This window comes from Puma concolor, chromosome D1 (assembly GCF_028749965.1).
Source record: "Puma concolor isolate L17-30 chromosome D1, mPumCon1.1.hap2, whole genome shotgun sequence".
NCBI lineage: Eukaryota > Metazoa > Chordata > Mammalia > Carnivora > Felidae > Puma > Puma concolor.
In genome coordinates, this window is record NC_141676.1 from 10,017,200 (window position 1) to 10,040,894 (window position 23,695).

Below are 23,695 nucleotides of genomic sequence, written 5' to 3' on the forward strand. Positions count from 1 at the left end.
TCGGGTCGGGCCCGAGGGTGATGGGCAGCGAGCCCCGCGAGCCCCGGCGGCCTGGGAGAGCGAGGGGCGGCGCGAGGCCGGGGGCGGGGCGGAGCGGGTGGGACCGAGCTTGGGCTGCCGGGATGCTGCGTCTCTGGAGACTGGAGGTTGGCAACCATTGCTCTCCTCCCAGCCCGGGACCCTCACGCCTTCTCACTCTTGCCTCTTCCAGGGTACCGCAGTGGCATCTTTCTTACTTGGTCGGTTCTCCGGGCTCGCGATCTTCCTTCCGGAGCCATGTCAGAAGGAGTGGACTTGATTGATATATATGCTGACGAGGAGTTCAATCAGGTGAGGGGTCATCGGGAGCATTGGATTTTCCTGGATCAGCTGAGGAATCACTTTCCCCAAACTTGCGGTGGTTCCAGGCTATGGCAGTCTTTGCTAGGCCTGAACATCCCTCTGTAGGGTCTAAAATGTTTCCTCTATCAGAGACTTTCGAGACTTCTGATCGTTCCGCTTTATGTTAATTTTAAGCCTCCAGGCTTAATTTTACAAGCTTTGGTTTAAGAGCAAATAAAAATCAGGTTTAATAGAATGGGGATCAACCTGTGGAACTTGCTCCCCCAGGAGGCCAGAGTTGGGTGCCAGTCTGCTCAGAGACTGAGCACACTTAAAAACCAGAATTATGTTTGCTGTAGTATTCGTGAAGACAGTGTTCATACCCGTTCCTTTGTGACTCTTTCAAACGGCAGCTGGAGAAACGTAGTCTCCTCCTCCATGAGGCAGTGCAAAAGCACACTATAAAAGATACTTGAACAATTAGTTGAAGCTCCATTCTGACTGTTCTGGGCTTTACTTCTTCCTGTAAGTAGTTTGACTCCAGTCTTCAGCGGTGCGTAGGCATTTTGGTGTAATAAATTTTATTTTATTGTTGAATCTCATTGTTTTGAGGGAAAACCAGTTAAAAAGCAGGTATAGACCTGTGGATTTGTTGATCTCTTTATGTTACGTCAAGGAACATTACATGGTGATTTCCCTTGAAACAGTAATATATTGAGGTCAAGCTCAAGAATGTTCTGAAGTCTCTTTTTATTCTACTTTTTTGATAAATTCTACCAAACATTCATTCATTTATTTATTTAGAGGGCGTGCTAGTGGGGGAGAGGGGCAGAGGGAGGGAGAGAGTGAGAGTGAGAGAGAGAGAGAGAGAGAGAGAGAGAGAATCTTAAGCAGGCTCCACATTCAGCGCAGAGCCTGAAGTGGGGCTTGATCCCATGACCGTGGGATCATGACCTGAGCCAAAATCAGGAGTCAGTCACTCAACCAACTGAGCCACCCAGGCACCTCTCAAAGTCTCTTTTTAAAACTTAGTAGTATCTTGCCTGGATTGTTTTCAGCACCATTTTACTTGAGTAAACTTGTTCTTTCATTGGTGTCTTTCAATGCATACACACAAGAACCTGGAAAGAGGGTAAAAAGAAGAGACTAGGGAAGGAGAGTGCCCTGGTTGGACCCTGACTTTTATACAAGGCAACAGAAGAGGTTCTGTACACTTGGCAAAAGTTTGCGTTAAAAAAAAAAAAAAAATAACACATTATGCCATTTTAACATGGAGACGTTAAAATACAAAAGTAGAGAGATTAGTATAGTGATCTTGTACCCATCATACAGCTTCATCAGTTATACTTTTTAATAGTCATTTTCCCACGTCTCCTCAGGTATATTGGAGTCATCTACATGTTGACCTAAATACATGAAAAAAATTTTTAAGCTCAAACAAGTCAAATAATTATGGCTGAATAGAAAGGTTCAGTATATCAGTTTAGTTACAACCATTGTTTTCCTGAGTTTTCCATATTACTTTGAATCAGACCTTTACTATTCTTTACAAGCTATGGGTGGTTTTCATTTTTTTGTTTTGTTTTTAGTACATGATAGGAAGGATAGTTATTAATAAAAACCCTTTTTCCCCCCTTAATTTTCTTCTCTATAGGTAGATAACCATGCTGCTGAATCAGTTTGAGAAATGAGCAGAACAGGATAGGTCTAGTCACATTTGGTCTTAGAAAATGGAATTTCAGAATTTGTTAAGCAGTATAACTTATAGGGTATAGTCAAGGCACAGACCTTATCCAGTGGTCGCTGCCGTGTCTTTGGCCTCAACAATTTGTTCTCCTGTGTCTTTAGTTAAAAAAGACCTGGGGTGCCTGGGTGGCTTGGTCGGTTGAGCGTCCGACTTCAGCTCAGGTCATGATCTCGCGGTTCGTGAGTTCGAGCCCCGCGTCAGGCTTTGTGCTGACAGCTTGGAGCCTGGAGCCTATTTCCGATTCTGTGTCTCCCTCTCTCTCTCTGACCCTCCCCCGTTCATGCTCTGTCTCTCTCTGTCTCAAAAATAAATAAACGTTTAAAAAAAAAAAAAGGCTTGTTTATGGGTGTAAGGCCAAAGATGGTGTGTGGAATCTAGTAGACGTTTGTATCAAATAGACAATAATTAATGCTTGGCAAGTTGGAAGAAGTACAGATTTTGAATATCATGTCCATTTATGGAAGGTCCAGGGAGGAGTGCTCCTCTCATGAGTAAATTTTTGGTAAAGCCGGTTTTAGTGTAATTGGGAGGCTGCTAAAGAAATGATTAAGGTTTTGTTTGGCAAGCATTGTAAAAAGCAAGGTTAGACTGAAGGCAGCCAGTACAGATTGTGTTTTAGAATGTTTTAAGAATATTAAGGATTCATCCCAAGCTCAAGAACCCATGCTCAAGAACCTTGTCACATGGTACTCTGGTCCCCAGGCAAAATGAACAGTTTCTAGATGGAACCCTGTGGTGCTGACTCCCTGATCCCCTGTAACGTGCTATAAAAGCCTCTTTTTGCCGAACTGTTTTACTCCTGTCACATCGGGAGCCTTGAAATTCACAGCTGCTCTCTTGGGCTGGGAGGTACTCTGGAAAAGTGAGTGAGAGCTGCCGCTTTGCTGAGTGTTTCTCTCTGTACCTTGTGCTAAGCAAGGTGCTTTGCACACTACCCAGTTCTCTTTGCTATTTCCATCAAGTATTTATTGAGCAATTTCTGTTTGCTAGGCACTGTGTCAAGACCAGTGAGGGAATGGGGAACAAATGGATCCCTGTGTTCAAAAGACGTTCCATTCCTGGCGGTTGAGGGCAGTGGATAGTGGCAAGGAAGGCAGGCATGAGGTGAGGACTGGAGACAGTCGTCATAAAGCCAAAAACTTTGAGCTTTAGTTACAATTAAAAGGAACATTGAGTAGGTTGCTTTGAGAAAAATAAATGCTAACCTTTCTTCTCTCAGATATCAGGAAAAGGGGGTTGGAGGGTAGAAACATTGAACATACAGGTGGAGAGGTTCTTCCTTAAATTCAGAATCATGCAAGTTGTTTTTTATCTAAAGAGCTTCTTGAGACCATCACAGTTCTTCCTATACGATTAAACACAAAATTCTTCCTGATATAATCAGTTTTAAATATGAATACATACTTTTTAATCTCCCTGGAACTAAACCTTTGGCATCAGTGCACATAAAACATTGTATTTTTCCCTTAATTTGTAGAATTAGATTTTGCTTTAACCTAATTCAACACTGAGTAAATCGCCAGCTCATTTGGTAATCAGAAAAGCTTCAAGGCCTTATCTGTTTTTCTCTTACCAGCTCAAGAACTTAAAATGACTTGGTGTTGCCAGTAGACTTAAATTCAGACACAACTTGATACGTTGTTTCTTCAACAGACTCCTCCACAGGCCTGCTCTGTGCATCAGAACAGTTCCCAGGTTCTATGGCCCAGAGAAACCATTTGAATCTTGTGACAGTTTTGGATTCATTGAATCCTTTTGTGCTTCTTAAAGTGGTAAGGTAATCATGTACAAGGTTTTTCAGGATTTGAGTCTTACCGTGTTCTCTAAGGGTCCCTAAAAGAGTAGATTGTTTGCCTAGGCTTGCGGTATGGGAGGTTTCCTGGTCACGTATGTGATCTCTGAGCTGGCCCAAATCTGCACGCTAGTTCACTACCCAAGTATCAGTGGTGATTTTTGTATTATAACTTTTAGATTCGCATCTCTGAATCACAGATAGTGCCGGAAGGAATCCTAATTTGGTTCCACTGAGTATCCAAGATGGTGTGTTTCTTTATTCCCTTTAAGTTCCATTTCAAAATCCTCGATTTAAATTTAAGAAGTGGGGTGCTTGGGTGGCTCAGTCCGTTAAGCTCCCAACTTTGACTCAGGTCATGATCTCACGGTTCGTGAGTTGGGGTCCCACGTCAGGCTGTCTGCTGTGAGAGTGGAGCCCGCTTCGAATCCTCTGCCCCTCCCCTGCACACACTCTCTCTCTCCTTCTCAAAAATAAAGAAACACTCAGTAAATAAAGAAATGAATTTTTTTATTTCTGGTGTGGACTATTGCTCTCTAAGGATTAGAACGTTGAAGAGGCTCAAGCGGTTTCCATCTTCTTCCTTTGAACCACAAGGGTGTATCACCATACTTAGTACAGGAATAAGGAAATAAATGATTTTGTCTAGAGTTGCAATTCCTGAGACATAATAGCTGTGAAGTATTTTACGCACATTGTGTTTGTCAAGTTTTTAGCCCTTCGCTGTACTCCCCTTATTATCCCCCCTGTGCTCTCCAGTGTTAGCTTCTCTTCCTGTTCTTTACATACTCTTTATGGAAGATCCTTACTTATTTATAAATTGACTATCTAGAACAGTCTTTTTGTGCTTATTTATCTCATTAATTCCTTTTCTTACTTACAAGTCACCTCCAAAAAGGTCTGTCTTGGGGTGCCTCAGTTAAGCATCCAACTCTTGGTTTCAGCTCAGGTCATGATCTCACAGTTCATGAGATCGAGCCCAGAGCCCAGCTCTGTCAGCGCAGAGCCTGCTTAATTCTCTCTCTCTCTCTCTCTCTCTCTCTCTCTCTCTCTACCCCTCTCCCGCTCGCATGTGCTCTCTCTCTCTCAAAATGAATAAACTTTAATTTTTTTTTCAGTATTCTTTATTTTTGAGAGGCAGAGAGAGAGCGCATGTGGGGGAGGGGCAGAGAGAGAAGGAGAGACAGAATCGGAAGCAGGCTCCAGGCGCTGAGCTGTCAGCACAGAGCCCGATGCGGGCCCCGAACTCACGAACCGTGAGATCATGACCTGAGCCAAAGCCGGATGCTCAACCGACTGAGCCATCCAGGCGCCCCTGAATAAATAAACTTAAAAAAAAATAAAAAGGTTATTCTCTTTTGCCATCCTATTTCTGATGTTTTAGCAAGTGTATACGCTCCTCTTATAGGGGTTTTTAGGGTATTTGTAATATTTGGAATTATTTACATCCCTCAGGGAGTAGAACCCTTTCCCCCTTCACTACCAGAACAGTCCAGTAATGCTATTTTTGTGTGCACGTTCTTCCATTGTTCTTCAGATGAACTGAGGAACTAAAAAATTGTTTCCAGGGGCGCCTGGGTGGCGCAGTCGGTTAAGCGTCCGACTTCAGCCAGGTCACGATCTCGCGGTCCGGGAGTTCGAGCCCCACGTCAGGCTCTGGGCTGATGGCTCGGAGCCTGGAGCCTGTTTCCAACTCTGTGTCTCCCTCTCTCTCTGCCCCTCCCCCGTTCATGCTCTGTCTCTCTCTGTCCCAAAAATAAATAAATAAACGTTGAAAAAAAAAAATTAAAAAAAAAAAAAATTGTTTCCAGAACTTTGTGATGGTATATAGGTCTAGGAATGAATCTTGTAGTGAGTCTCCTCTCTAGTCTCATTTTAGAATCTGCAGTTGTTGTGATGGAATTGAACAGAGAAAGTTACTGGAACTTCCTATCGTGAGTTACATCATAGGAAGTGCTCTCCTTCAGAGAAGTAGACAAGTTACCTAACGTAGGTTCTTCTTTGTTTCCTTTTTAAAAACACAGCAATGACATGATGAGCTGTAGTTCCCCTAAAACACTTTGAACTTCTGTCTGTCACTTTGGCAGCAGCATCTTTAGCATGGTCGGGATGTTTTAGAACGTTATCTGAGAAAACACTGATCCTTAAAAAGAGCTCTCTGAGATAACATTGCAAAATCTGAAACGTTGAGGTCACTTGGCAGTAGTTCTTGTGGTTTTAGGATTGGGGGTATATAGTGCTAACTTAGGCTGCTGTAACAAAATACCAAACAGTGCTTATAAACAACAGAAATGTATCTCCCTGTTCTGGAAACTGGAAGACTAAAATCAGGTTTGGGTTCTGGTGAGGGCCCTCTTCTGGGTGCAGAATGCCAGCAGGCTGAGCAGAGATACAAAGCAGACATGCTTTCTCTTGGCTTTTGTATGGGTACTAATCCTTTTCATGAGGGTTCCCCCTCAAAACCTCATTTAATTTCGGTTATCTCCCAAAGGCCCCTCCTCCTAATACCATCACACCGGGGAAGAGGGTTTCAGCACATGCACTTTGGAGGGGCCACAGGCATTCAGTCCATAACAGCAATATATCACATACACACAAAGTATGTTTCACGTGTCTTTCAGAGTACGTGTCCACATTGTAAATGCTAACCGTGACACAGTTTGGGCCATGGGGGCTTGGCCTGTTTTCTGCCCTTCTATTTTATTTTATTCTATATTATTCTGCCCTTCTGCCTTTATTATTTTATTTTTGAGACAGAGACAGAGCATGAACAGGGGAGGGTCAGAGAGAGGGAGACACAGAATCTGAAACAGGCTCCAGGCTCTGAGCTGTCAGCACAGAGCCCGACGCGGGGCTCGAACTCACGGACTGCGAGATCATGACCTGAGCCGAAGTCGGCCGCTTAACCGACTGAGCCACCCAGGCGCCCCTCTGCCCTTCTATTTTAGAGAACTTCACTGTTTTTGTGTATCATTGAATGTCTTTGGTGTTCCTCCCAAAAGTCTCTCATATAAGTGTCATAGTAATGTATTGGACCTGCATTGTCATTTGAGAAATAGTAAGGGAAAATCTCCCAGAGTTATTCCTCCCCCCACCCCTTTTTTTTTTAAAGTTTCTTTGGTGGTTAGTAGAAAGACGGGATTGTGGACTGACTGAGTTTCAGAGCCTCTCTAAATCATTTGTGTAAATGTAAAAGTTTAAACCAGTAACTCCCAATTCTTTTTTGCATTCTAGTTTCCACTTTCATATGTTTTTTCCTTCTAAATGAATATACTGTCTTTCTGATTAAATAGAGTAGTAAGTTTTGTGTAACTCTTGATTGTGGAAGCAGCATGAGATGGTGAAAGCAAGTTTTCATTGCTGTGTCTTAGATGTGGCCTTTAGAAGCTGACCTCTTTGGTAGCGGTAGCAGGTGCATCTTTATGCATTCTCAGTTTGCTTGTTTAATCACCATGACTTTTTGATTCTCACAGCTGGCTGAAGCTGGAAACGTCGCAGACTACTAACAGGGTCTTAGAAGAAAAACCTACAGAAGCATAATTCAATGAAATGGTTTTAAGTGAAATATTATTCTTAAAAGAAAATTATTCTTACCTAGTTTCCTGGAGTAGGACAAAGAAGTTTTACACGTTGTTTTATGAAGTATTTGACCACGGATTCTAAGTGAACTAGAATGAAATAGAATGAACCCAGTGGAAGGTCTGCAAACCCACCTTTGTCAACCCCTCATCTCTTAGGACCCGGAGTTCAACAATACAGATCAGATTGACCTGTATGATGACGTGTTGACAGCCACCTCACAGCCCTCAGATGACAGAAGCAGCAGCACTGAGCCACCTCCCCCTGTTCGCCAGGAGCCGTCTCCCAAGCCCAATAACAAGAGCCCTGCAATCCTGTACACGTACAGTGGCCTGCGTAATAGGCGAGCTGCTGTCTATGTGGGCAGCTTCTCCTGGGTGAGCATGGGGAACCAAAAAGGCCCATGGGTAGGCTGGAGGGAGAGCACTGGGAGGTGATGGCATTTTCAAAAACCACTGTTGCACTGTTTTGTGCTCTGATGGGGTTGGATTTCTTTTTCCTGGGATCAGGTTGGATTGATCTCTGAAAGAGAACTATCCTGAGGACGTACTGGTGCCGAAGAAAGCAATGATTAAGTGGGTAGTTGCTTTTTCTGCCATCTTGTTAATGCCCCTGACCCTGGGGCTTTATGTCCAGTAGGGTCATCTGTGGGATGAGATTTCAGAATGAGCACCTTGAACTCTTGGTGGTCATTAGACGGTCCTTTGATAACGATGGGTGACAGGAATCAAAGACCTTGATAGTTCTAGTATACTTGGGGTAGGTGCTGATTGTTGTTCTGCAAAAGTTCTTGTATAACATGTTTTGGGACTGGTAGAGGGAGAGCCCAAATTAGAAAATGAACATACTCCTGACAGTGGTCAAACTGTAGCCTGTCAGCTCTGTAATGAAAGCTGCTAATAATCAGTGTTTGAACCGATGACCAGCCAGCCCAAATGGCAGTCAAAGTTAAAATAGGTTTTAATCTTCTTAATCTCAAAAGACGGGGATTGGGGAGGGGGTGGGAAGTTTTGGGATTCTGTATGGATGAGGATAATAAGAAAAGCCTGCACTAATTGAAATGTTGATGGACTTTAGGGTTTCTCTGGGAGGTCGTGGTTGTGACTAGAATCCTAGGTTTGGTGAAGGGGTTTGGGACATTCTAGGTGGGGCGGGGGTGTAGCTGTTGACATTTCTTCCTTTTCCATCTTGCCGGCCCCAGTGGACTACAGACCAGCAGCTGATCCAGGTTATTCGCTCTATAGGAGTCTATGATGTGGTGGAGTTGAAATTTGCAGAGAATCGAGCAAATGGCCAGTCCAAAGGGTGAGGTCTGGATTTGAGAAGCCCCTTTTAGCTTGTCACCGTTAGGATAACAGATCTACACTGTATTTTGACCCTGGATTTTAATCCCTCCTACCCCTGGCCAGGATTATTTCCTTGGTTTTGGCACACTGCTGTAGAATGGGGACCTAGCTGCAGTGTAACAATGTCCATCCATTGAGAGGCGAAGAAAGCTGATTTCTAATTCCAAATAAATAGGAAGATTAAAGGGTGACACCTTTTTATCAAGGGTGGTTTTGTATATGTTATATTAGCAAGAAATCTTTCTTTTGCTTTACCAATTTTCACTAAAAGCGGAAGAGTGTTTCTTTGTCCCTCTCTTGTTCGGCTAGTAGATCTCACTCGTTTTCAATTTTTCTTCCCCAAGGTATGCTGAGGTGGTGGTAGCCTCTGAAAACTCTGTCCACAAATTGTTGGAACTCCTGCCAGGAAAAGTTCTTAATGGAGAAAAAGTGGACGTGAGGCCGGCCACCCGGCAGAACCTGTCACAGTTTGAGGCACAGGCTCGGAAACGTGAGTGCGTCCGAGTCCCAAGAGGGGGTACGTGGAGACCATCTGTCTGAAGGGGGGCAAGTTTGTGGGGTTGTTTGCTGTGTTGTGGGCTCTGCCTACAGTGTGGGGCGCGGGGGTGGGTGGTGGGGGTTATGGGTGGTGGCGTGGTCAGTTAGTAGACCCAAACTTGAGGCTGTGTACAAGAAAGAACACTGTGCTGAGAGGTAGGTTCAAGTTATAGTTTGGTTCTGCCACTAACTCATTGTGTGACCTTGGGCAAGTCACTTTACTGCTTAGGACCTCTTCCCTTCTCTGAAGTAGATACGTGATGTTTAAAGTTCCTGTCAACTCTAAATTACGTGTTTCTGTCTAAAAAATCAGTGTATGCGCTTAATTGTAACCTGTGCCCTCTATTAATTAACAAGCAGCAGCCACCCTAATGTGTTGGTAATAGGTATAAAAGATGGCTATAATCTTGTCATAAACCTATATTGGAAGGGTGCTCTGTAAGGAATCAACCAAAAGGAGGGCTGGAAGATAAGAATTTCACAGTGTTTTTCTAGCATTGTCTGGGGGAGAGGGTGCCCTTTCGGTGACCAGGTATTTTAGTCTGCTTGGCAGATCCTTCCCACTAATAAAGCTGCATCATATTTACTACCTTAGCTTGATGATGGTATCACTTAAGTTCACCTTGCTCCCTTTGTTCTGATTCTGTACTCACCAAGCCACCTTCTGATACTAATTTGGTTTCCCAACTAGGCTCTCCTACTGGGAAGAGAATGCGCTGACCAGCCGACACAAGTATTCCGGTCTGCTTGGCAGTTATATTTCTCATTGTAAATTAATAAATTGGCATTCTGGTTTATGAATCAGTCTCTTGTGAGTTTGGTTAGCGTGAATCAGTTTCCTAGGGTACAATCACCCCTGGATGTACTGTTAAAATCGAGTTTCTGAACCTGCGAAACCTGAGGACCAGACCTTGGATTGTCCTGACCTCACCAGGTGCAGCCACCCTGCAAGGCCCTGCCTGAAGCCGCCAACTGGCTTTACTTTTCTTTTCTGACAGCGGGGGTGGCGGGGGAGGGGGACAGACTCACCGCCTACGTTCTGTCATTTCTTAGGTCCTGCTCTCAAGATAGCGCCTTGTATTGATTGATTGAAGGTGAAAATCTGGCCACTTGTCTCTTGCACAGGAAAAACTGTTCTTTTAACTAGTTTGAGAGCCTAGATGGGTGTAGTGTGAGCTCCCATTGCTCTGGGTTAAAAGGCACACACTTTTCTTCCTTGACAACTTGAATTTTCAAGTTTCTGTTTCAGAGCCTTTATGTAATTCAACCCTCTTCTGACTTTCCTAAGATGCATAAATTGACAGTCGCATTAGGGATAACATTCCTACCTCCACCTGGCTGCTTACTCAGTGTTCCTGTTCTTTACTGAAATAATGGTAGTGACTGAGTGGTGGTGGTCTGCTCTGTCATGTTGACAGACTTGGGCTCTGTTAAGTCACTGAGTACAGCTGGTGGACTTCCTCCGCATAAAAATGGTTGCTGCTCTTGGGATTGTAGCCATAGATACAAAACAGAACCCGTGCAGAAGTGGGAACAGTAACCGAGAAGATGGCGAACTTTCAGAGGATCACACGTGCTAATACCTTTTTCTTCGATTTGAGAGAACTCAGGGAAGAGACAAGTTGCCATGTGTTTGAGGCACGAAAAGCACAAGTGTGCCGTGACAGGCACTGGTGATACACTACGGTGAAGAAAGCTCGGTGGTTGCTGGGTGATGGACCCCCTCCCCCTGTGTTTGAACCTGGAGTTGTGTCTACCAGCAAGTGTTAGTTTACGGAGCGCTCTCCTTTCTGTCCACATTTGACTGCTAATGGCATCTCTGCCTCCCAGCAAGACCTTTAAGGCCGTGTGATCGTGTTCTTCTGTTCAATTCCACACTAACCAGGCTTGGAGTCAACTGTTAAATTGGGAGAGTGAACAAGTTTAACTGGGTGACTTGACAGTTTACAACCCCATTCCCAGCTGCATACAAGCATGTTTGAGTCCCTGTTGTGCACAACACCGTACCAAGGTGCTATGGTGATGTTCCCTGGTAGGCTGCCCTGTGGGGTACAGTGTTTGGGCCACTGAAATATAGTGGGAGTTCCCCAGGTGTGAGGCTTGTTTTTCACTAAGCTTTTACTAGGAGTCCCTGCTCTCGGCTGTGTGCCTTCTGCTCGTTCTGTGGGCACATCTTATCTTGGCTTACCTCCCATTTTCTCCCTACCTCTCAACTTGACCTCCAAGGCTTCTGTGGTATATGTCTGTTCCCCGTCCCAGTGACTAGTTTTAGTATATGGTTGGAAGAAATATGTCCCCTGCCCTCCCTTCTCTTTTCCCAAATTCCCTGGCCATAGTGCCACGGCAAAGAGAATTTCGAGTGTATGTTAGCACGTTAGTCTAAGAGCAACTAGTACTGGTCGAAGGAGAAGGGCCCTGGGATTTCACGTCTGCTTGAATCCAGCTGAACAGTAATGAACATACTTGAACAGGTCATTTTCTTGGGGGTTAATTAGGATCCTGCATTTAGAAATTGAAAGCAAATCTGAGGATAAATTAAGTGTAAAGCACTGAGAGTTCTGGATAAAGAGCATTCTCTGACAAACAGAATTAGAGTGATAGTGCTGTCTGGGTTTATGACTTAACTCGCTTGCCTTTTTTTCTGAGGCCAAAGAAAAGGGAGCCGATGATTTCATCTTCTTTCTCAGCTACCTGTCGCCTTCCTCAGTGTGGTGTCAGAGGACTCTTGCTGAAGGATAAGCTGGTCCCGTGGGTACGTGTAAAGCCTGGGCAGTAATGTTAGTTCTGTTTTGCTTCATAGGAATACCTCCACGGGCCCATTCCCGGGATTCTAGTGATTCTGCTGATGGACGGGCCACACCCTCTGAGAACCTTGTACCCTCATCTGCCCGTGTGGATAAGCCCCCCAGTGTGCTGCCCTACTTCAATCGCCCTCCTTCAGCCCTCCCCCTGATGGGTCTGCCCCCACCCCCAATTCCACCCCCACCCCCTCTCTCCTCAAGCTTTGGGGTCCCTCCTCCTCCTCCTGGCATCCACTACCAGCATCTCATGCCCCCTCCTCCTCGATTACCTCCTCATCTGGCTGTACCTCCCCCTGGGGCCATCCCACCTGCCCTTCACCTCAATCCAGCCTTCTTCCCCCCACCAAATGCTACAGTGGGGCCTCCACCAGATACTTACATGAAGGCCTCAGCACCCTATAACCACCATGGCAGGTAAGGACTATCTTGTTCCTTTCTGATCTGAGCCAGGTATAGTAGGGTAGACCATGTGTTAAGCATTTTGTTCTCCCCTGAGGAAGTAAGTGAGCGTGAATTCTTGTGTTTTCCCTTGTGGAAACTCTGTTGCCACAGTGTTGAGTCCTGGGAAGTAGTTAACTGTCTGTTAGGTAACCTTTTTTATTTGGTGTTTTGGTTGCATCTTAGTCTCTTGACCCAAACCATGCCTTTCACATCCCTTTTTAAGGAGCTTGATTAAATTGAGCGCCATAAGTGGCTATTAGGGATGCTGGGAATGCCTAGTGCTATTGGGTCATGCCAAAATTACAAAAGAACACGATGTCAGTCCTGTCCTTGAAGAGAATGTGAACACATAAAATATGAACAGGGTGAGAACCACTTAAGACGTTATATAGGAGAGCATGATTAAGTGACATCGTACTGTAGGGTATGGTAAAGATAATAAGGGGTGTGGGCAATCAGAAGTGTTGTTTCTGTGCAGCCGAGACTCGGGCCCTCCGCCCTCCACAGTGAGCGAAGCAGAATTTGAAGAGATCATGAAGCGAAATAGAGCGATTTCCAGCAGTGCCATTTCCAAAGCGGTATCTGGAGCCAGTGCAGGTAACTCACCCTTACCTTTGCTGTCTTCTCCTTACCTTTGGTTTTCCTAGGTTTTGTCATTCCCATTGGCAGGAAGTTCAGTAAGATAAAGTTGGAGCACTGTTAGAGTCTCAAGAGTGGCACATTTTGAGAAGCAGTATATATAACCTGATTTTGTGGCTTTGCAGAAGCTCCACTGGTGTTATTTATTGAACCTGTACCTAAACCTGCCCCATGAAAACAAACTTCGTGCCTAGGTCATAAATGACTAATAATACCTCATAGTATTTGTTGTAGAATGAAATTCCTGGCCTCGTGGAGATCTCAGCGGTTGATCAGGGGATCTAGTGTCTGTAGTGCCAAGTGTAGACCCTGGGTTTTTAGGACTGATGCCCCAACTAGATGTGGTTTGTTATGGAATGTCATTATATCCAGGGGTCTTGGCAGAACTGGTGGCCTCCACGTAGCCTATCCTAGAAATAAGGAGGTCTGTTGGGTGTCATCATAAGACATGATATGCCCTAATGGCTGACTTTGGCCCTGCTGTCAGCAATCAGTGGGCAGAACCAGAAGCTGTGACTCTGAGAGCCCCGGGCATGGAATCTTTGGTTCTTTATAGAGTTCTGGTCTGAGTTTCACATTATGATATTAGTCATATTCACTTCCTTCTTGTGAGTTTCCCATGTTGACGTAAATGTAGACCGTCAGGTCTCCTAAGAAATAGGTTAACAGTAAATATTGTCTGTTTTCCGTAATTTCTCATCTCTGGCTGCCAAATTTGAATCCACAGAGTAGGTTAAAGACAGGAAATATAGTATATATATATATATATTTTTTTTCTTATTTCCTTTTTTTTTCCTCCCCAAAACATTCATTGACATCTGAATGATTTTTAAATTAGAAAGTAATCAGTGCTCATTGTAACTAAAGTCAGATATATACAGAGGAGTATAAGGGAAATAATCATTGTTCTTCCTTACCAACTCCTTCACTTTGAGATGATCAATAACTGAATCTCTATCTCCCTCCCTTTTTGTTGTTCTCATTCCAGTCATTCAAACCACAAATACTTATTGAATGCCTACAAAATAAGCAAAAATTCCCCACCCCGGTAGAGCTGACAGCCTGGTGTGCCTGGACCTCTACAGAATCACAGTTCCTCCTCAGCTTCCGTTCTGTTCTTACTGCCTTGCACAGAGGAAGCTACCAGTCCTCCTCATTGGACCCCTGTCTGGTTTCATGCTTCCCTTGCATTGTCTTCAGTCTGTAATGCACTTGACTTAGCTTGGGAAAGCATCGTGCAAGTACCCAGCCCGTGACCACTATCCCTGAGCCAGGCATTGCTCATATTTGGGGAATGAAGGGGCTGGTTCTTGACGGCAGCGTAACTTAAAAATGTATACGCACACACACTACGTGTAGAAGCGTTAGGTACACGTTACGCGCTTGTGTACACACATCTGATTATAGATTTAAAATAATTCAGACTTAGAAATGTGTATTGTTAATAAATGAAAGTCCTCTATACAAGGACTACCACCAAGACCATCTACAATTTAGTGTCAGATTTTTTTTCTGTGCGTATAGGAGAGCATACGTGTAATTTTTATTTTTACAAAAATGGAATACTGTTTTGCAACTTTTTAAAAATTAATACATCCTGGACATCTATCAATATGTACTAATACCTAACATTTATTGAGCCCTTACTGTGTGCCTGGCACTGTGCTAAGCGCTTTATGTGGATTACTCTGTTTACCTACAGATTTATCTTATGCTTTTTAACGGTTATGTAGTGTTCTATAAAACCAATGTCCCATAATTCATATAGCCAGACCCTACTGACGTCGTGTCTAGTTCTTTGACAAAATAATGCCGAAACGTGTTGTTAAGCATACATACTTGTGAAGAGAAGTAGAATATTTTTAGAATTGCTGGGTCGAAAAGTACGCACGTCGTTTATTTTAACGGATGTCGTCCAGTCGCCCTCAGACAACCACGCACCAGTTTGTACATCCACTAGCAACATCTGAGAACGTCAGTCTGATTCCAGACCATTGGAATATAGGTGCCATCCAGCTTTATACCTGCCACTTCTGCCTCGTCCATTTTACCATGGTTCTGTGGGACAGCTAGTTACTCTTGATTTGTGTCCTCCTGAGTTCTCCTTTTGGTCCCGATAGTCTACTGCCTCTGCTCATCGTTGGCCTTTCCCATCCGTCCCCTGTCAGGGGATTACAGTGACGCGATTGAGACGCTGCTCACAGCCATTGCTGTTATCAAACAGTCCCGGGTCGCCAATGATGAGCGTTGCCGTGTCCTCATCTCCTCTCTTAAGGACTGTCTTCATGGCATTGAAGCCAAGTCCTACAGTGTGGGTGCCAGCGGGAGCTCGTCCAGGTGAGTTGTTGGTTGCTTCCGCGGCCTCCCAGCCCTGAGTAGCACTCTTCCAGGGATTGGCAGGGGGAGGAAAAGAGCCCAGGGGGTCTGGCAAGGCCCTGGCTGAAAGAGCAGATCTAGCCCTGTAACATCTTTAAGGGGAAGGAGTTAGTCAAACACCTGTGTTGACAAATGACGTGATGTCTGGAACCTGTGTTGGGTGAGGCAGTGGGCTATTTAGGAATAAAGATAGACTGGCATAGTTAAGAACGTGGGCTTTGGAGCCATACGTGCTTGGATTTGAATCTCCGTTCTGCTTCTAAGTACCTGTGTGACTTTGAGTATGGAAGTCACTCGGCTTTCCAAACCTCATTTTTCTCATTTTTAAAAAGGGGACAACAGTAGTACTTCTCGTACCAACCTGTCATAAAGATGAGGTGAGAGAAGCATGTAAAGCTCTTAGCACTGTGCCTGATACATTAGTAAGATCTCAACAAACTTGACTGTTACTGTTTCCCCAAAAAAAGACGAGTCCTCAAAGAGCTAAATCCTCAGACATTGGGCCCAAGCTAGAAAAGTGGTTCAGACAAATACCAGAAGACACCGAAACACAACACTCTTGGAAGGCGTGTGGTAGGTCCTCTGAGTGAGGCTGAAGGATCTTTCTAATAGGAAAAGACATCGATCCCGAGAGAGGTCACCTAGCCGGTCCCGGGAGAGCAGCAGGAGGCATCGGGACCTGCTTCATAACGAAGATCGACATGATGATTATTTCCAAGAAAGGAACCGGGAGCATGAGCGGCACCGGGATAGAGAGCGGGACCGGCACCACTGAGAAAGGTGGGACGAGGCCCTGTTCCTGGCTGCGGGACACCTTGTATGAAAGGAAAAATACTTACGGCAAAGATTTTGCTCTCTCTCTTTAAAGCAAATAAAGGGGAAGGGAGGACTTTTGACTTAGGTAACCGGAAGTTGAGGAGGGCAGATTTGGGGCTCGTTTGGAGAAGACTCGCCCTGAAATGGACCTGAGATTGTGCTGGTTTTGTCTGTGTCTTGTCTGTCTTAGCTAAGCTCGTACCTGGGAGACAGCATGGCGTCTGGGCTGAGAGCACAGTGTCTGCAGGCCGTATTATTTTGTTGTTGTTGTTTTTAAGTTTATTTATTTATTTTGAGAGAGAGAGGGAGAGAGAGAATCCCAAACAGGCTACACACTTGGTGGAGAGCCACGCATGGGGCTTGAGATCTCCCGAACCGTGAGATCATGACCCGAGCCGAAACCAAGAGTCGGACGTTTTACAGGACGCTTAACCAATTGAGCCACCTAGGCACCCCTGTGGGCCTTATTACTTTGTTCTTCAGTTTCCTCATTTGGGAATGAAGATAATAAAAACAGCTGTCTCCCCGAATTGTTGAATTCAGTGAGACAGTCCATGTAGAGCATTTAGCGCTCGTAGGACTTGTCACATACCAAGTTCTCAATAGACGATAGCCACTTCTGTTTTCACCCCACCAAACTTGCAAGTAAGAGATCAGGAGAACTGACCAAGACAAAAAGTAAGACCATTGCCTTCTTGTTAGTTTTCAAAAGGCACAGCATTAATGATTTTAAGAATTAATATCTATTAAAAAGATTTTGAAACTCCAGATACTTTAGTCAGAGGAGAAGGCTGATCTAAAAAAAATCATATTTAATGTAATAGTGTGGAGGATACTTCAATGGAAGGATACATTTGTTTTGGGGGAAAAAATCTCATTGACAGTCCTGTGGTTTTTTTTTGTTTTTTTTGGTTGTTTTTTTTTTTTTTTCCAAAGCAAAAGCAGAAGAGTTGTGGGGGGGAACTTTTTAACTCAGGTAATGGAGAAGTTGAGTAAGGGTAGGCTGGATCCAGGGGCTCCAGCTGTGCCCTCAGGACTTCATCCCTCCACGTCTCAACCCTGCTTTTTCTCGGTCTTCATTCTCAGACAGACCTTGGGGGATGGGGGCAGGGGCCCCATAGTTCCCAGTTATGTCCTACCAGCTTAGTAATCCCAACTGAAAGAATACTTCCAATGAAGATTGTTTCTAGTCTATAAGCAAGCAGGAGTGATTGTTGATTCTGTTTCCGTGGAGACCTTTAGGGGTAGTCTAGACTCTGGCCGGGATGGTGGTCTGTTCGTGGTTCCCGGAGGCTACTGAGTGACCCAGGTGACCGGGCGGGGGGGGCTCTTTTCAACATTGTGGTTTCACGTCAAGTGTGTTACGAAGGTGTCCTGGGGTTTTTTTTTTGCCAGTTTGGTTGGTCTGAAGTAACAGGGTGAGGAGGGGTGAGGCTTAGGAGCGGTTCTGTCGTGTCTGAGGGGTGGCTGGATGGATGACTGGATGAAGAAGGGGAAGGAAAGCCTCCCGCTACCTGAGAGTACCTGTGCTTCACACGCTATGGTGGGACTGTAGGCAGAAACTGTGGTGTTAGGCCTGCTGACAACCTGCTAACAAGAAAGTTCTGTTATGTGGTGCCGCCTTCTACTTTGTTGTTTGGCATTATCCGCCATTAATTTAAGCAGTTAGAGCTGGAAATTCTTTTCTGTCGTCTTTTGTAGGAGGCGAATAAGTGGGAAAATGAAAAGTGAAACTTTTTAACTGCTTCCCTTCTTTTTTAGTTTTATTTTTGAGAGGTGGGAGAGGGGCAGAGAGAGGATCTGAAGCAGGCTCTGCACTGACAGCAGAGAGCCCGATGCGGGGCTTGAACTCATGAACGATGAGATCAGGACCTGAGCCAAAGTCAGGCAGTTAACCTACTGAGCCACCCAGGCGCCCCTCCTTCTCTGTTCTTAAACCACTTATTTATTCCACAAAATTTTAGAGCGCTTGAGATCACTGGAATCTAAGGTAGTCCACATAAAATCAACAGTTAGGCTGTGGGTTCCAGATACTTCTTTCTAGATTTTGCAACAGGTTGAGTTTGAGAAGGTGCCCATATATCTTCCAGAAAAACAGACTTGAGGGGAGGTGGAGCTGCTAATAGCCCTTGGCTAATTTGGCCTCAGAGTGGGCAGGAGAGCTAGGCATTGGGGTAGACCTTTGTCCCTGTCTCACCCTTCGGTGGCAGCGGCAGCATCTCCCTTCTCTTGTTTGAGCTAGCACAGTTGCTAGTGTTGCTGTGGGTCCAGTGTCCCCCCTTCCCCAATCCTGCTGCTCACAGTGTATGTCCTTCAGAGTGGAGACTAGGAGAACAGTGACGAGGGAGGCACTTGTCAGTGCAGAGCACGGATTGTAGTCTCTGGGGCTACATTCAATTCAGCAGTTAGAACATGTCCCTGCATGTCACCATTCCTGGTGGCTTTGCTTTTCACAGCCTTTTGATAGAGAACTTGTGAGATCCACTGATAATTAGTACTTTGGGGACTGAACATCTGAACCTGAGACTTTAGCTGTCCTTTTGCTTCATTTCTCCCACCTGTAAAATGGGACTGTTTCTTCCATTAGGGTGATTCCATTTGGATGACTGAAGAATCCCTTAACCCAGTACCCAGAAAAGTCATTTGGTCTGTGCAGGCCTATGACAAGACAAGGAAAAGGAACTCTGCGATGGGTTTTCCAGTTCCCCATTTTTTACCCTTTAGATACATTGGTTATTCCCTCCAAATAACTAGTCCAAAGAACTGATTGAGACACCCCAAAAATGTCAGTTTCTCACATCCTCATCCTAAGGACTCTTCGTTCTATCTGCAGTCGCCAAATTGTGACGTAGGAGATCTCATGTTGGGGAGATGTACGTGGGCCCATATATCTGGAGAACCTTGCAGGTTCTACATACAACACCTTTTAGTTAGAAAAGAATAGTGTTTATATTGTATAGACAGGTGTTTCCTGAGAGCAAAAGGTGTCTTCTGTCTAGAGGCAGCAATTGAACAGCAACCTTTTTTCTCCATCCTTCCTCAGGATGGACACCAGCACTGGGGCACGAAGTCTGATTGGCCCACTTTGGCTTCTGCCTGCATCCAAACATTACCAGCAGATGTAACCGTAACCTCTAAGAATTGGGTGCTACAGTTTACGTCTCCTGATGTACTAGTTATCCTTCATGTTTTGCTTTGTAGGGACAATTCCCAAATTATATCTCTTTTGGGGTATACAGGTATATGCTTTGGAATTTGAGGATATTCTTAGGTAATCTGTGGCTTTGGCTTCAACTTCCTGTAGTTCTTGGCTATTGGCTCATTATTTGGGGATATTATCCTATTTAAGATGGTCATTCTCACCTCGTTCCCATCCTCCTGGTCCAGTGAAAACTAAACATTGTGTTCAGTTTTGATCCGATGCAGAGATTCAGAAACCCCAATGGTGAGAAATGGAGAAGGCACTGAGGGCTTCAGTTTTCCCATATAGAAAATGAGACAGACATCTGCCAGCACAGGTATTTAGAGAAACCGGAAAACACAGGCTTCTGTAACAGATTCTGAAGATCCCAAGCCGAAATAGTGCCATTTCAGAACGTAGAAGGATCAGGTAGCTTATGGATGTGTTTTTCTCGGATAGCCCCTCTAGGTCACAGAAGTGCATACATAAAGAGTGAGCATTCGTGTGGAGGCTGTGTTGCTGGTTTGGCCATTAGTAGACATCCTAAGCCCAAATTTAATCTCCCTTTTTCCTGTTAGTGATTAATTTTGTCTTATATGGTCAGATTGATCCAGCTACCTCTCACCCACCCACCCCCCACCCCCCGCTTACTGGTACTGCAGCTTGGAACAGAGTTGAACGTACTAGGGACCTTATAAGTTTGGTAGCGATGTGGCAAGTAGCTTAGCAGTACCTTACTGTTGGGCAGAAGTTCTTACTTGTGCGTTTGGGTTTCTTGGATGGTAACTGCCGATTCTTTTACTTCCATTCCTTGCTTTCTGTTGGGGCCTGGCCAGATCACTCTTGCTTGGTATTAGGATGCTTCTTGGTCTCTCACTCAGAGCTGTCATCTGGGTAAAGACTTAAAATCCCTTTAGTACAGCTTAGAACATCCCTGGCTCTTTGCACGTGTGCCTGCACAAGTGTTCTCGTAGACACTGGAGTCTGTTTTAAACGGGGCTTCTTTAAAAGAAAAGTATAGGAGTCTCCTGTGTAAGTACAAGCTCCCTGACAGGGCCTCCTGGGTGTTTGGAGTCAGTAGATTTGGTCGTGTACCTGCTTGTTTTCTTAACGCTTGTGCCTCCCGTTTCCAGATGTTTACCCCTCCCCTTAAGGTAAGCTAGGACTTGCTCAAAATAGATTTTCTGAAACAGGCTTTAAACTCCCCATATTCCCTTAGAGCAGCTTTTCTCGAAATGTTGGAGTTTCCGTACTTTTCCAGCCAAAGCCTACTTTCTAATCAAACTGCTTTGAGAGCTCTTTTCATTGTCTGTTTCCCCCTAACCTCAAAGTGAGATGCCCCTGCTTTCTCTTTCTGCTCACCGTAGCTCCTGCAGCCTCTCCCTCGCTGCTCACAGTGCCGGACGCCCCCGGACAGTCTTGCCTGCTTGCTTTCACCCTCCCAGGCTTGCAGTCCGTGTATATGCGCTACTTCGTATGTGGTAACTTGAGAAAAATGCCAGTGTCATTCATAGAAGCCCATCATTCGGAAAGTAACCTCTAACTTGCGTTTTCTTTCTTTTCTTCTGATGTTCTCATTGCAGGAGTCTGGTTGGAAGCAAATGTTTTTTTAATGGACTTGCATCTCCTCACCTTGATCAGGACTAAAGGACGGAGGCCACTCCACCCCTCCCCCTTCCTCCAAGCCCCTAACCCCCTTCAGACACCCAGGGAATACCCTCTGCCCTACAGGATTGAAGGTTGCCTGGCGGCCCTCCCAATCCCACACCTCCTGTTTGTCAGGGGAACGAACCTAAAGACTTCGTGTGGTTGGGAGGGGTGGCAGACAGGAAGAAAACATGTCCAGGCCCCTGGTCTCCATAGAGAATGGTGCTCTGTCCAAGGAAACGTAGGAGTTTCTGATTCTCCAGGAGTGGTTCAGTGGTGAGGTTGGCGGGAAGGCTCTCTTCCCAAAGAAGATGGATCCTCCCTGCAGGATCTAGGAGAGGGACTGGGTGCGCCAAAATACGCCCGGGGTCCTGCCCTCAGCACTAGGTTTGATGGGGCCAAGAGGGTCCAAACCCCTTGCTAACATACCACTTCTTTGTTTAACTCCTTTACCCTCCCAGCCCTTTGAGAGGGACCCTGAGAACAGAAATTCCCTTATGAGAAGCCTCTCCTGTTCTTGCATTTCCCTCTTACATATTGACGGTTGGTTTCCCTGACCTCCCAGAGGGCCGAACCTTTCCGGCCCCCTGCCGCCCAGCCGCCTCAGTGGACCTGCCCCTCCTGAGCAGAGAAGGCCCCTGAGGTCGCTTTCTGCCGGGGAGCCGGCAGCGCCACTTACCACCCTCTGCTGCTTCGTGCTTGGTCGCCTCTTGCAATAACCAGCTGTACTAGGTGTTCCCTTTCCTGGGGCTTTTCCATTTCACACGTGGAACCCCTCCCCCAAGAAGGCTGCTTCCTTGTTTTAGAGGAAGATACTGCCACTGGGAGATGGGGACATCGGACCTCAGCAACGAAGAACCCTTGTGAAGTACCAGGAGGAGTGGGAGAGGAGGCAAGCTGGGCAAGAGAGAGCCTACTTCCATAGGCTTTTCTGTTTTCAGGTTCGATGTGAGCAGGGGCTTACATCCTCCAGGTACATACCTTTACTTATCGTGGGATAACCTGGCACTAGTAGGCAGGTAAAGTCACAAACGTGGTGTCTTTCCACCTTTTGACTGTTGACTTAATAGCTCCCCTCGCTCTACGTGGAGGCACTTCCTGCCTCTAATGGGGAGCAAGGAAGAAGTGGAGCCTGACTTGAATGAGTTCAGCTCAGAGTTCTAAGGACCACCACTCTGGGGGCCGTTTTCTACACAGGCAAATGGAATTGCTTTTCCCATAACATCTAAGTTGTGATGTGGTTGCTGCTGAAGGAAGAAGCGGCAACGGGGTCCTGCGGTACCCATGGGGCGATGGGTGCTGTTTCTGCCTGCATTTACAGGGCATGTGACATCTGACACGAGAAGAGACGTGGCGTGTGAGATGAGACTTGGCATGTGAGACGTAGGGTCACTGGAGACCCTTCTGGCTCAGAGGGGAGAGACTGAGTGGGACTGAACCCTTCCTCTGTTCCCTGCACGTTTCTGACATAGCCCTCAATCAGTCAGTGAGGGGTCCCCCCAGGGTTGGAGAGGCACATTCCCTTGGGACAGAGGCTACAGGTTTGTAGCTTTTTTCCCCCTGTCCCCCAACCCCATCCCCACCTCCACTTCAGAACACGGCCCCCCGCCCAACTGGCCAAGTGTTAAGTGATGTGCTTATCCTCAAGAGCAGCTCCGGGTGTCTTTTTAAAATGTAGAGAAAACCAAGTAAGGTGACAGTTTAAGGAAGAAAATATATAGAATACCAGAAAAGCCGTTTACCCGGAGAATTTTTTTCTCCCCACTTTTGTTTTGTTTTTACTCAATGACACAAATTTTAGTTTTATTTCCTGATAGCAAAAGGAAAAAAAAAAAAAAAAAAAACAACCCAGCCCTCAAAAAAGCCAAGGCCCCGTCCCCCTGTTGTCGGTGATTTGTTTGTCTTTCTGATAGGTTGAAAATTGTGTAATAAACTTGATGACGCTGTCAATCTTTTATACTGCATTGTATTTTTTTCCTTTTGTAACAAAATATTTTTAAATAATAAATGGGGTGTGAGCTGTTTTATGGATTCTGCATTGAATAGATTTGTTGAGGTGTCTGGGACGTGGGCATGGGCTGATGGAGAGTCTGTGGGATGGTAGCGGAACCCTGAGCCCTCGGCTGGAATCGCCTGGCGGGCACCCGGGCGCCTGTGGTGCACCGAGGAGGCCTCTAGTGCAAACCTTTGGAAGTGCCCCCCCTTGAGGCTTAGCCTTCTTCCTTAGCCATCTAACCTAGGGAAAGAAACATTCCAAGTCCTTTATCCTTTAAGATCCCTAAGATTCATGCTCAGAGTAAGGAGAATGTTCTGATGTTCTCACGCTCAGGAAGGGAAGATTCCTCTGCCCGGACTTAGGAAGTGTGCTCGCAGTGCCTGCTTCCACCGTCTGTTTACCTGGCTGTTGACAGCAGCATAGCCTGTCTCCTCTGAGCTGAGAACAGCTATTCTGCCTTCCACACAGGGGTGTCT

At 45.5% G+C, this 23,695-nt stretch overlaps 1 protein-coding gene across 3 annotated transcripts in view; it reads left to right on the forward strand.

Annotated features, from left to right (window-relative positions):
• The window catches only part of CPSF7 (cleavage and polyadenylation specific factor 7), a 23,666-nt gene extending 493 nt beyond the window's left edge, over nt 1-23,173 (forward strand). For 2 of the 3 annotated variants that reach the window (XM_086677231.1, XM_086677233.1), the window contains exons 2-10: nt 212-330; nt 7,598-7,816; nt 8,641-8,744; nt 9,130-9,302; nt 12,123-12,537; nt 13,043-13,161; nt 15,372-15,540; nt 16,192-16,359; nt 21,160-23,173. In XM_086677231.1, coding sequence (XP_086533357.1) covers nt 277-330; nt 7,598-7,816; nt 8,641-8,744; nt 9,130-9,302; nt 12,123-12,537; nt 13,043-13,161; nt 15,372-15,540; nt 16,192-16,354 — 1,416 coding nt within the window. In that variant the 5' untranslated portion in view covers nt 212-276 and the 3' untranslated portion in view covers nt 16,355-16,359; nt 21,160-23,173. The remainder of the gene's footprint in view (nt 1-211; nt 331-7,597; nt 7,817-8,640; nt 8,745-9,129; nt 9,303-12,122; nt 12,538-13,042; nt 13,162-15,371; nt 15,541-16,191; nt 16,360-21,159) is intronic. The other variant, XM_025915525.2, reaches the window with a different exon arrangement.
• Nucleotides 23,174-23,695: the final 522 nt, after the last annotated feature.